We start from the raw sequence: 13464 nt of genomic DNA, 5'->3' as shown, positions 1-13464 counted from the left end.
TTTTTTCCCCTCCTTCTTCATATATTATATATATAATATATATTTTTAGATGGTTGAGAGTCACCGCAGCAGAGTCGCCCGTCGCTATGACGGCGACTAAGAGCGGCGGCCGAAGCGAGGGAGAAGCAATCGCTGCTGTCGGTGTCGAGTCTCGTACGGATCAGGTCCCGGTTGTCTTTCTGTAGTTTTCAGGTTCGGACACGAGAGGGCGCCGTTTGTCTTCATCACGTGGAGCCAGTGCCTTGCTGCTGGGTGGACGCTGAAACACAGGGTACAGGAGGTAAGGACCCACGTACGGGAACGCACACTCGTACATTGTGTGTGTGTGTGTGTGTGTGTGTGTGTGTGTGTGTGTGTGTGTGTGTGTGTGTGCGTGTGTGTGTGCGTGCATGCATGCGTGCGTGCGTGTGTGTATTACCTGTGAGGTCTCTGAAGCGTTGCTTAGCTTCTGCTCTCTCTTCAGAGTCAAAATACCAGACAGTGATAGCATACCTGACACACACAACAGCACATTATGAGTCTCAACACACACACACATCAAGCTGCAATCTGTAGTTTCTTTTTGTTTGGTCTTATTAGCCCGGGTGCCGGCCTGCTACGCTACGTTCAGTGGATTTGTTTTGTCACTTCGCTTCTCAGTGACAAAACAAATCCACAGTAGAGTTCTTTCCAAACCCGAACCATACCCGACTAGGGATGGAGCTAGAAACAAGGGCCCGCTACAAACTCGATAACACATTTATTGAGTACCCGGTATCAATAAGCTTTGGGATTATCAAGATTGTTATCGAGCATAGCGGCCCATGACGTGATCAAGAAATGATTACAGAACTATTCATAATATAAAGCCATTTAACACGTATTGCACACTAATGAATAGATATTTAATGATAATATTTGTTACTTTTGTCAATTGTCATCTTCATAGGTAGATGGTGGTCACCCACAAACTCACGGTCAAAACCACTGGCCAATAAAAAAAAAAAAGATACCAGTTCTGTTCAGAATTTGTCATCTCACTCTCACATCTCTCCACAAAATAGTGGGCTCGATAAAAGCCCGGCTCAATAAGCAGGATCGATAAGGTGCTTGTTATCAATGAAAATTAAGAAGCTATACCATCCCTATACCCGACCTGATGTTTTTGGGCCAGGTAGGGCCTAAAATGTAAGCGAACTATTCGGGCCGGGTAGAGCCTCTGGCCGGCCCAGTTAGGGCCCAGTTAGGGCCGGGCCTTACATTTTCATGCCCGTTGATAACTCTTATCCATAGAAGCGTAGCAAGCAGACTGGCACCCATTGTAATCTTGACTGAGGCAGTACTACTTGTCAACCAGCAGATGTCCTACCACCCCCAACCATTGCACAATTAGTTATATTCTATTATACTGTATACTGCTAGCCTCAAGTCATATTTTGGCCAAATTGTGATCACTCTACTCTCCTAAAATCACCACCTGCCTAATTCAAAGAGATGACTTAGACCTATATGATTTTAGAATGTAGGGTTAGGGTTAGGCATTCTGATGGACATAGGCGTTGTTACGAGAGTAGAGTTAGGCAGATATAAATAAAGGCAAGTAAAAGCCTATTTTTTCTTCTTCTCATAACTGCCAAACAAAGTCAACTGATGACTTAGTGTTTTTTTTTGTTATCCCTTCTCTGAAAACCTTAAAATATGTCTGAGGCAATTATGCTATGAGACTAAGTAACAGTGGTCGAAAGTACCCCAATGTTTTACTTAAGTAAAAGTATCGATACTGCAATGTAGAAGCAAATGTCCGGAATTCATAATTTACTTGAGTAAAAGTAGGTTGTGGTTGGTGTATCTCTGTAACTGTGGTTAGTGGTTGGTGTATCTCTGTAACTGGTTAGTGGTTAGTTTATCTCTGTATTGTAACTGGTTAGCATGGTTGCTTTATCTCTATAACTGGTTAGTGGTTGGTGTATCTCTGTATTGTAACTGGTTAGTGGTTGGTTTATCTCTTAAACTGGTTAGTGGTTGGTCAGTCTCCTTAACTGGTTAGTGGATGGTGTATCTCTGTATCTGTGGTTAGTTGGTTACCTAGTGGCGTATGAGGGCTTGACCTCATGAGGGTTCCTGCGGTCGGACCAGAAGAACAGCAGTCTGTCAAACAGTGGCTCGATATCTGCAACGTACGGTTTTCCATCTGGAAAGATCCTCAGAACCCCACCATGCACCTGATGGACAACAGAGACACAGTGAGTTTATTTGTTAGCACTGTATTCAGGGTTCCCACACATCTTTACCAATTAATTTCCAAAACCTTTCCAAAACTTTACCAATATTTAACCTGATTTCCAGGACTATATAACAATAATTCCGCTCAATAACGAGCCGCTTACTCCTATGCGCAATGCCCAAAAACAGGTAGTGTATGCCAGTGGTTCTCAACCTTTTCAGGCCGTGACCGTGACCCCCGAAATAACCATATTTGAACTGGGGACCCGGCACCCTGACGAGCACGGTTTTATTGTGAAAATAGCCGATCTACATGCTCACATGTAGATCGGCTATTTTCACAATTTCTGCCTCTAATATTTGACAATTTGGCCAATGTTTAATTTGTCATTTCAGAGGTATTAACAAAATCAATAACCAAAGACAATACATAGCTATTTTTTCCAGGATCTTCCAGGGCCCTTGATCAATTCCAAAACTTTTCCAGTACTGGAAAAATATTTTTCTAATTTCAAAATATTTCCAGGAATTTCATGACCGTGGGAACCCTGTGTATTAAGGGGCTTTCAGACGGGTGCTCCCGCTTGGATCGCTGGGGAACGCGCCGCGGTGAGACACAAACACACTCACTCAGCGAGTAAACAACAAAGGGCGGCATTTCACAAAGATGACCACAATCTTGCCGCCCGCGTGCGCATGCACGAATGAGCACACGCGCGGTCATTTCATGGGACCGCACCCGCTCGCCTCGAAATTCAGTATTTTCAGCCCAACCCAGCTGATTCGAACGTGTGAGCAATTAGGGGTTAAGAGTCTACAAAATGGAAAATGGTCCTCACAACATCTATTCCTCAAATCCTGCTATACTTTTGGGGACATTTGGTCCTTAGTGGTCAAGGGGTGAACGCACATCCAAACATTTTGACGGGTGCCGGATCAAAATAGATAACCTGAAAAGAACCGTCGTAATGCTCCCAAGCCTCCCAAGATAATTATACAAAAATATCAACCAATCTTTTTACCCATCTGTTAATACATTTTTTTGAGAGCATTAAGACGGTGTGCGTACCAGCTCTTCTTCATTGACATTTGGTCATTACAAATATAGTAATACAAACACAAACACACACACACACACACACACACACACACACACACTTGGCCTACCTTGGCGTTCCAGTGTTTGTTCAGGTAGTAAATGCAGGTCACACATCGACCATCAGAGGTTGGGTTGTCAACGTGTTTAACGTACCCCGCTCCATTCCCCGGGTAACACGCCACCATCGCCTGGCAGCACACAGAGACAAAACAACATTTAGAACAAAGAATTATCGGAAACTCCCCAAAAGCTCCCAGTCCAATACAATATTGAAGATGGATTAAACTTTAAATGAAAACTAAAACCGAATGAAGAAAATGTTTACACAATCCCTGGCATCCCCACTCTGGTCATGTCATAGATTATAGGCAAACATTCTGCAAAAGTAGCAGATCTCCAAGCTGATCAACATAATGTGTCGCAAGTTTATTTTGTATAGCATATTTCAAGTTGTTCAGGTACTGTATGTTTCATAGCCTATGAGTGGGGAAGACAATCATGTCCATTTTTCCCATCTGAAAATGAAAGGCACTCTTCTAAAAAGCTCACCCAAAAGCCATTTTTGAACTCTGAATGAGCAGATAGAAATGACAGATGTGCGCAACTGTGCAGAATAGATGCTCAGCCGCTGAGAGTAGAGGTGTCCCTAGGACAAGGGTCTTCAACAGGGGGTCCGGGACCCCTAGGGGGTACCTCAGAGTTACTACAGGGGGTCCTCCAAAACTTCCAATCCTTTTTATATTAACAACTTGAACCCTAGTGTCCATATTCCTAGAACTGTAGCCAAAAAATAGCAGATCTACAAGCTCACAACGCCTCGATCAGCTATTTCTGGCAAAGAGGTTTGGTGTAGAGAGGAAAAAGAGCAGACTAAGTACAGAGTAAAAGGTCAAGTTTATTAGGTAATGACGGTTCAAGTGGTTAAATATCTGAAAACACAAATTGACTTTGAATCCAAAGATGAAACTATATGGAATCTCTGATAAGGTTGTGAGGGTCCCTGCTTCAACTCTCTCTCAACTAAGGGGTCTTTGGACTGAAAACGTTGAAGACTCCTGCCCTAGGAATAGAGAACACCTCTATAATAGGAATAGAGAACTCCTATGCTTTGGTGGCTTAAGTAGCTTTACAAAACACGAAACTATGTAATGAAACAGAAGTCAGAATTGTGTGTGTGCGTGCATAAGGAGTTGGTGGGTATTTCTGGTAAATCACGGAATAACCTTGAAAGCCAACTAGACGTGACAAAACGCACATGGGCAGTTACAGCGACTTCCTGTGTGTGTGTGTGTGTGTGTGTGTGTGTGTGTGTGTGTGTGTGTGTGTGTGTGTGTGTGTGTGTGTGTGTGTGTGTGTGCGATGTGCGTATGCGCTCATGTTTGTGCATTTACACATACATCTACATAGTTTGTGTGTGCATGGAAGAATGACTTTGCAATTGTGCATGCGTAACTGTGTGAATGTGCAAGTTTGTGTGTTCCCGGACCCATAGTGTGAACACTTTCAATATGTACAAACACGCTCACACACACATTTGTGTGTATGCTTGTGTTTTCCACCCTGGTCGGGTTAATGGCCTACAGTACGTGCATCCAATCATCCTTGTGTACGTACAAGTATGCATGCATACGTGAGTATGCAGCATCGCCGTACCCTGTGTGTGTACGTGCGTACGTGAGTGTTTTGTGTTCACCCTGGCTTTGGTTGTGCCTACGTGCTCTCAGTCAGAGTTACGCGGAGGCCTGAGGAGCCAAACGGTGGCAATCTAGTGATAAGAACACCACGCTGGCCTTCAAAGACTCTTAATGAGCCTCCGTTAAGACCCCAGGACGCCAGAACGCAGCCGCAACGCTGCAAAACGCAGAAGGTTCATTTAACTCTCCGAGAGAATGAACGCTGAGGATTTGACCATGTAAGCCGGCAGTGTGTTTGGCTTGACTGATTTGTAACTCCATTGCTCTGATTTTCTGAGTTCTGTGCTCTCATTTTAGGGTGTTACATTTCAAGGAAAATTGTATTTAGCATTTAAAGCCGCCGGTGTGAATGCTGTTGTGTTCGGTATGCTCGGATGTCATTTCATTGCATCTGAGTTGTAACATTTAAAACGTTTTGCATGATTACTGACATGCAATTGTGTTTTTTTAACAAGATCTTTTCAGTTTGGGCCTTTATGCATTATTAGTGTATCTGAAGCATTTATTGAACAACATGAAGAAAAGGAATATACAGTGTGGTTCATTGCAAACGGCCACAGCCTAGAAATCACCAGCTGACTCATACACGTACATGACTCACGTACGTGCACGTGCACGTGCACGTGCACAACACACACACACACACACACACACACACACACACACACACACACACACACACACACACACACACACACACAATATGGACATTGTGTTAAAGTCAACATACAGTCAAACGGTTTCCTTCCACTTAAAAACAATGAGTGCCTGTCTGGAAGGAAACGAAAGCTGATAATTAAAACGTGAGTCTCATTAGACTTGTGAACTCGGAACAGAACAGAAGACCTTTTTATACAACGTTATCTGCCATATTGTTCTGTTTAATTAAACACTACATAAAGTACTTAGTTTGTTTTCCCCACTTTGGTTGGGGAAGAAGACCTTTTGTTTTTGTCACGTCAACAACAAGGCAGGTGCACCGGCAAATTCCTCCAATGCATTTCTGCTTGCATAAACACGTAGCTCGCACGAATCCTCCATTGTAACATTATAAACATGAAGTCCTCTCACACGCACACTTTTATTTTGTGAGACGCTAGTCGGTCCTGAGTTTATAGTTGTGACAACAGATTTAATAAAAAATAAATACCCTGAGTGAATTCTTTTGAGTCTGTGAGTCTACCGACAGCTTATGCTAGAGATAAGGAGAGAGTGAAATTACATTATGAAGTGAGATTTGTAACTTTACAATGATCTTTTTGACAACTGAGTTAGGCCTATACAACTTTAGCATTCTCTACTGTACTTATGTTGAAAAACAGCCTTTATGTCACTCGAAGGAAAATCAAATACTGTACAGGCTTATTAGGCTATAGATGTAAATATATAAAATCTAGTAGCAATTGCTGTCAACTTAGGAATGTCTTATTTCTACAGCACAGTGCAACACTGGACGCTGTTGTGTTGCAAGTCATGCCTCTGATTTTGTAATGCCCGTATTCGAGGTGCAGTTAAAGCACACACAGGCGGATGTGTTTAGTTCTGTGATCTCTGTATTAAAGTCTCTTAAATTTAAAAGAAATAAGATGAAGCAACACTTCTGCACACTTTCCAGCCTCGATGCACAATTTATCTAGCCATTCATTTATGCATGTGTGTGTGTGTGTGTGTGTGTGTGTGTGTGTGTGTGTTTATAATTTCAGTTCATCAAGGGTCTTATCCAAAGGCAACAACATCCTAACAACAGACCACAATACCACGACAACCTTCCCTGTTCAACACCCTACACACACTGCATGCAATGTAAACATTCCACTCGAGCTTTTACTGTGAAGTCCCCTCTCTCTTAGGCAGTGGTGTGTGTGCAGCACAGCTGCACGTAGCTGCAAGCGTGGATCTGAGTGACGTCAGAGGCCAAGCCTCTCAGTGGAGGGAGCTGATAAGCCTGAATGGACTCTCCCTCAGTTCACCCACATACATACACACTAGGGATGGGACGATAAGTGATAGTATCGTTTATCGTGATAAAACAACACTCACGAGAATCATATCGTGGAGATTTAATTTATTGTGATTTCGTCATGCACTGGGATTAATTCAACTTTTATTTGCCGAGGTGCATATCCGGTAACACTTAAACCCTCTATAATTGGTAAAAGGTACTTATAATATACGTACTTGATACAGTCTTTTTTTTCACTCAAATGTCTTTGCCCAAAAATAGCCGATCTACAAGCTCACAACGTGTCGCAATGCGACACGTTGTGAGCTTGTAGATCTGCTATTTTTTGGCAAATGTTCCGCCCCAGGATAATGGATTTTGATTATCTCGATAATATTGTAAATCACGATTTCTTTTGTCACAATAATCGTGATATGAAATGTTCATATCGTCCCATCCCTAATCACCTAAGCACCACTAGCATGTTAGTGTTCGCTTACAACGCGTCGCACCCCGGCACGTACGCACTGCATGTCCTCAATATCTCTCTCACAGATACACACACACACACACACAGATTATAATTTAATTGATTAGAATTGATTAGAAACGCAGGGTGAGTGAGAACCGAAATCAACTCGAGAACAACTAATGAACAAATAAAACAAAAACGTCAATATTATCCTTCCCCTTTTTCTGGTACATTCTCAATTGCTGCTAATTTGACCATATTTGCCATAAAAGTTTAATTATACGTCCGTTCTTACCAATAGTGCTATTTTGTTTTACAACTTATTTGTATCTATATTTTCGTTTTTTGTTTTAGTTTTTCACTTCATTCCGTCCAGTATATTATGATTAGAGAGAGAGAAAGAGAGAGAGGAAGAGTAAGGAAGAGGGGACAGTGGCGTCAGTTCAGCAAAAGCTAGGGTATGGCAAAGATGGGAGTCCTCATGGAAAAGAGGCATTACATTTTGTATAACACAGTTCTATTGTGAAAATAGCAAATCTACATGCTCACCATGCCTTGCAGCAGATCGGCTATTTTCACAATGTCTTAAAATAAAATGAGTTTTGTCAGTTTTTTACACAGGTTTCTACAGTTTCTTGGGCTGGATATGGCAGCCTGGAACATTTGTTCAAGTGCAGCTAAACTTAGCATGTTAGTAAACGTGCCACAATTAACAATAATGCATTGCTCCTGTGCAGCTGACCTGCGGAACCTGGGAATATACCATTTTATCAAGATGGGGAGAATACAAGTGTGGAGAATATAATTATAATACCTTGTTGAAGTGACCATTTTGTTAAATGTTGCATTTGTAGTTATTTTACTGTAATTTAACAACATAATAACCAGCACAGATAGACAAAGAGACATTCATGGATTTACATTTAAAAGTAACATTTATTTTCCTCCCTGGACCCAGGGTATGGCAGCTGCATACCCCTGCCATACCCAATTGACGCCCCTGAGAGGGGAAGTTCAGCTAGGCTTCTTGGCTGAGAGCCAGATTGCTGAGGGCTTAATGACAGAACTACGTGAGGCGCGTGAGGTTGCACACTGTCTGTCTGTCTGTCTGTCTGTCTGTCTGTCTGTCTGTCTGTCTGTCTGTCTGTCTGTCTGTCTGTCTGTCTGCCTGCCTGCCTGCCTGCACTCAGCCTCTCCCCTATAAAACATTGTGTTCTAAGTTAATCTAATATATTATGTTGCAGTTGGCAGAGGATATTGTTCAGAAGGCTTTTACTGCATGTTTTGCAATAATACAACCCAGACTTATTAGCAGGTTTATTGTATTTTTTTAAAGCCTACACGTGGCAGCCGGTCTATGTATGTAGGCTTTCAAATACTTAGTGTAGGGTACCCTACAGTTCTCTACAGTGAGTACATATCATGCATTCAATCTACTTGAATGATTGATTGAATGAATGAATGAATGAATGAATGAATGAATGAATGAATGAATGAATGAGACAGAGACAGACAGACAGACAGACAGACAGACAGACAGACAGACAGACAGACAGACAGACAGACAGACAGACAGACAGGGACAGAGTAACTGAGAGCAAAAGGATTGATATTTAAGCGATGAAGATCAGGTGTGGATGTGTACGTGCCGACGACCGTGTAAGCAGTGAGACCGAATACTGGTCTTGTAACCAAAACCCCAGAGGTTTACTACCAGACACAACTGACACTGTGAGGTTTGATTTCACATTAAACAACGTACTTCAATATTAAATTGGCAATGATGAATAATCAAATACATTTTTTATATATAGTGTAATTAATTTCACGTCACAGTATTGATGCCTGTCATTGATTTCAGTATAAAAATAATGAAATCTGACAAACAAAGATTACAAACCATCAACAAAGTCCATAAATAAATGGTGTTACAAAACTTAAGATGAGCCACACCTTAACATTACATTAATAACATTGCAACATTTATATTGCTTAACATTCTGCAGAGCTGTGTGTGTATGCACGATTGCATGCATGTGCGTGCATCTGTGCATGCACAATGCACATGAGGTTTACTATTCTTCAAGATTAACAGTTGTTGAAGCCAATGTTGGTGTCTGGATTAAGGCTCAATTGGGGGTTTGGGAGTTACCGGATGATGTTATCATACCCAGAGTTGAGAGAGAGGTTAAAGAAATGAATAATAATGGAGGCATTGTGTTGGATGTGTCTGCTTGCATGCGTGCATGTGCGCACGTCTCTTATGTACAATTCAATGTAATGCAGCAAAACGGAGCCTTCTGATGTGTGGATTTGTTTAAAGGGGTGTGCCTGTGCACAGTGAATAATCAGTGTTCATTTAACATTAAAAGTGTAAAAATAGATACAAATGGACCCCAACAGGTCTATCTTCAAATTAACACTGAGGATTTTGAAGTCCCAGATCAGAGCTGATATCGTTCTCTCTCTCTCTCTCTCTCTCTCTCTCTCTCTGTATGCTCCTGTGTAAATGCAGTAAGTGTCACGTTTTTCACACTGTATATACAGTAGTGCTGTATATACAGTAGAAGAAACAATTCTCACTACTGTGTTGAAAAAGTGTTAATTTATCCATTTGGAAACTCTGACAATGTACAAATCAACGTAAAGATGTCTGCATTGTCAGAGTTCAATTAGCCTAACGCTGAGTATTTTACTGTGGCAACGCGTACTGAAAATACACTGGTGCTTCAATCGGAGGCAGTTGGCAAAAAGCCTGTTACTCGTTTTGGCTTCATGAACCAGGATACTCGTTCCACTTCCACCACAACTGCTGCAGGAAGCTCATTTGAAGTGTTGTAGCATGTACAATAACAAGGCCACGAGGAAGGCTGCAGGTGACACACAAACCGCTCCGGCCCTTTGCATTCTGTAGTACTCTTCTGAGGTCTGATTAACGACCCAGCCAGATGTGGAGTTGTTGTTTGCATGTGAAAGGACTACGTGACTCTGGTGCTGTAGCACCCTGCTATATGTGTGCCACATGCGTGGTTGCGCAATGCACATGTACTCACACACATGCACGCGCATGCACACACACACGCACACAGGCGAGCTCAGGTATACATATGCATGTGTGTATTACTGCTATGACATCACTTAATTTCCTTTGTAGGATGAATAGCGATACTGTATGTCTGTCTTCTATCTATCTTAATACAGACAGATAGCCTACATATGTAAACACGTACGCACGCACGCGCGCACACACACACACACACACACACACACACACACACACGCACGTACATGCTGAACAGCAACAACCCACACTGCATCTATCATGCCTCTGTGGGTCCTGACCTGCTAGTTTCCTGAGACTGGCCAGGCCACCAGGTGAGACTACATCTGCCTGCTGGCTTCCAGCCTCCTCTCTGACAAAGAGTATTTCCATGATTATTATGGATGGATAGATAGATAGTTACACTTACAATAAGCACATACTGTATACAGTATATGGTTTACAGTTTTAAATTGGCACAGGATTGCGTTGCATAGCGCATTGGTTCTCAAACTGGGGTCCGGGGACCCCCCAAGGTCCTTAAGGGAGTTCCCAGGGTGTCCCCATCTAAATGATAGTAAGGAACCAAATGAACCCTTATGGGTATGTAACTCTAGAGAATTCAACTCCCAGAGTTAAATTAACATTGATTTTACAATATAAATTGTAAAATCAATTGTCTCAGGGATAGAAATGCCATTAAAATGGGGATCCGTAGCCTTAAATGCATGTCAAACTGGGGGTCCTTGAAATTAAAATGGTTGGGGAATCACTACTAGAGACCTAACAATCTTCTCTTACCCCCCGGCTCCACCGGGCGTGTTGAGCGGTGCGTCAACATCAACGCATGGGAACGCTCCCGTTTTAATTACAGGTAATGAAGGGTGCTCCTGCTCCACTGCCGACGTCAACGCCGGACGCTCAAATTCGCCCTGGTTCATTTTTTGAGGCCGTCCAACGCCGGCACAACGCAGTCTTTTTAGTTGAGCCCTAGCCCTATGGGGGTCCCTGGCATATCTTTTCAACTGGTGGTCCGCGGGCTAATAAGTCTCACATTTGGGGGTCCTTGACATGAAAAAGTTTGGGAACCATTGGCATAGCAGCTCGTCCAGAATGCGTTTAGAATATCGAGGCTCCTCTTACCTTCGACCGCTCCCGAATGATGGATTTCCCCAGGCGCCCGCCGCATTTGGAGATCAGCCTGTCCGTCTGGGTCAGCAGATAGTTGATGGCCTCGCAGCCCCTCTCCGCCCCGTTGACCCAGGCGATCTTGTCCCCGCGCACGTTCCTGCCAGGCGCCCCGGGCTGCGGGCCGGAGGAGGGCGTCCCTGGGGTCCCCGTGCAGGGCCCATGCCGTCCCACCATCAGCCGCCCGTCCTGCAGGCTCCCAGAGCTGTGCATGTGCTCCACCTGCCCCAGTGGTGGGAAGTCATTTTAATTTAGTACATTTACTCAAGTACTGCACTTAATTACAATTTTGAGGATCGATTGATTGAAGAATGTATTAGACGGTTGCATAGGAAAAAGTACAGTTTCATGATGACAGTGCAAATCACTGGTACAAGGTCAACTAAAAGGAGATCCTAGTAAGCTTTTCTGCTTATTTACACACGAACCACTTTATGTATGTATCTCATATAAGGCAGAATGTGTCATTTCAAATTACTTTTACTTCACTGAAGTAGCCTATTTCCAATTTACTACACTAAAATTATTTGAAACTTTTAGATACAAGTTATACTTTGCAGATTTTGATTATTATTACAAAACACACATTAACCACTTCAGCCCTATACATTTTGGCCATTTGAAAATAGCCAATCTACATCAATCAAATTTCAAAAAAGATTTTAATAGGCTACATTTGACAATTTGAAATGGCACATTCTGTACGAGTAGCCTACTTTTTTGGTACTTTAAGCAGCCTACATTTTAATACCAGCCTACTTTTGCACTATTACGCTAGTTAGTACATTTTCAATAGCCTACAGGACTTCTACCTGTAACAATGCCATGACAATGTTTCTGACAATACTGCATAGTAGACTAGGCTACTGTGTTCTATCCGTCTGTCATTCAATGTTATAATAATATGAGATACACAAAGGTTTCTTGTGCAAATAAGCCGAACAGCTTACTAGGATCTCCTTTAATTTAGTTGCCCTTATAGTGAACTGTATACTGTCCTGAAACTGTACCTTTTCCTATGCAAACTTCTAATAAAGTCTTCAATCAATCAATAACAGCTAGAGTAGCCTAATAGCCTACCAGTATACATACATTGCAGTATTGACACGTTTACTTTAGTAAGAAATGTAAGTAGGTAGGCCTATTGTCACTGACCTGCTCCAGCACGGTGTTGCCCACCAGCTCGCCCAGAAAGTTGTCCAGGTAGAAGAAGCCCAGCTCCAGCAGGGCTGGCACCACGCGCTCCAGCGCCAGACGCTCCAAGTCCGCGTCGCTCATGTGCTCAATAAGCGGCATGTTTGTTTATAGTGTATTTATGTTAGTTATTGCGGTAATACTCAGTGTTTACCGACGTTATGGCGGTATCATGGACGGTATATCTCCCCCAAAAAAAGTTTTGAATGAAATAAAAAAGAATACAATGTATGTTTACACGGAAGTTACAACGTCTTAACGCTCGGTTCTGTGTCCATCTGTTCTGTATGTTCTGTTCTGCGTCGATCTAAATTTATCGCATATATATTTCGTTCACACTTTACATAGACTACTGCTGACTGAGTCTACAGTCTACCTGGCTGGCTGCTCTCTAGTCTAACAGTCTATTTATGAGGAGGAGGAGAGAGTTTCAGTCCAGTGAGTGAACGTGAGAGAGGAGAGTAGAGAGAGGGGGAGGGGGAGTGGGAGGGGGAGTGGGGTGGAGGAGACGTGGGGGAGTGGACGCTGCAGTGTGTTGGAGAGGAAAGAGGATGGAGTGATTGTGGGAATGGGATCGCTCATTAATTTATGACAACAACAACAACAATGGTAATCTAGCCTGGGTGCCAGCCT

At 42.7% G+C, this 13464-nt stretch overlaps 1 protein-coding gene across 1 annotated transcript; it reads right to left on the bottom strand.

The window, feature by feature from the left end:
* Positions 1-224: 224 nt before the first annotated feature.
* egln3 (egl-9 family hypoxia-inducible factor 3) lies at positions 225-12933 on the bottom strand (the record flags this gene model as incomplete). Its single annotated transcript, XM_080751087.1, has 6 exons — positions 225-259; positions 419-492; positions 2065-2201; positions 3370-3489; positions 11593-11859; positions 12793-12933. 6 exons carry the CDS (start codon positions 12931-12933, stop codon positions 225-227), a joined length of 774 nt encoding a protein of 257 aa, XP_080607213.1.
* Positions 12934-13464: the final 531 nt, after the last annotated feature.

This window comes from Nannobrachium achirus, assembly GCF_963921795.1.
Source record: "Nannobrachium achirus genome assembly, chromosome: 20".
Classification (NCBI taxonomy): Eukaryota; Metazoa; Chordata; class Actinopteri; order Myctophiformes; family Myctophidae; genus Nannobrachium; species Nannobrachium achirus.
The sequence above is the reverse complement of the archived record's forward strand: the minus strand, read 5'-3'. Positions and strand labels throughout refer to the sequence as shown.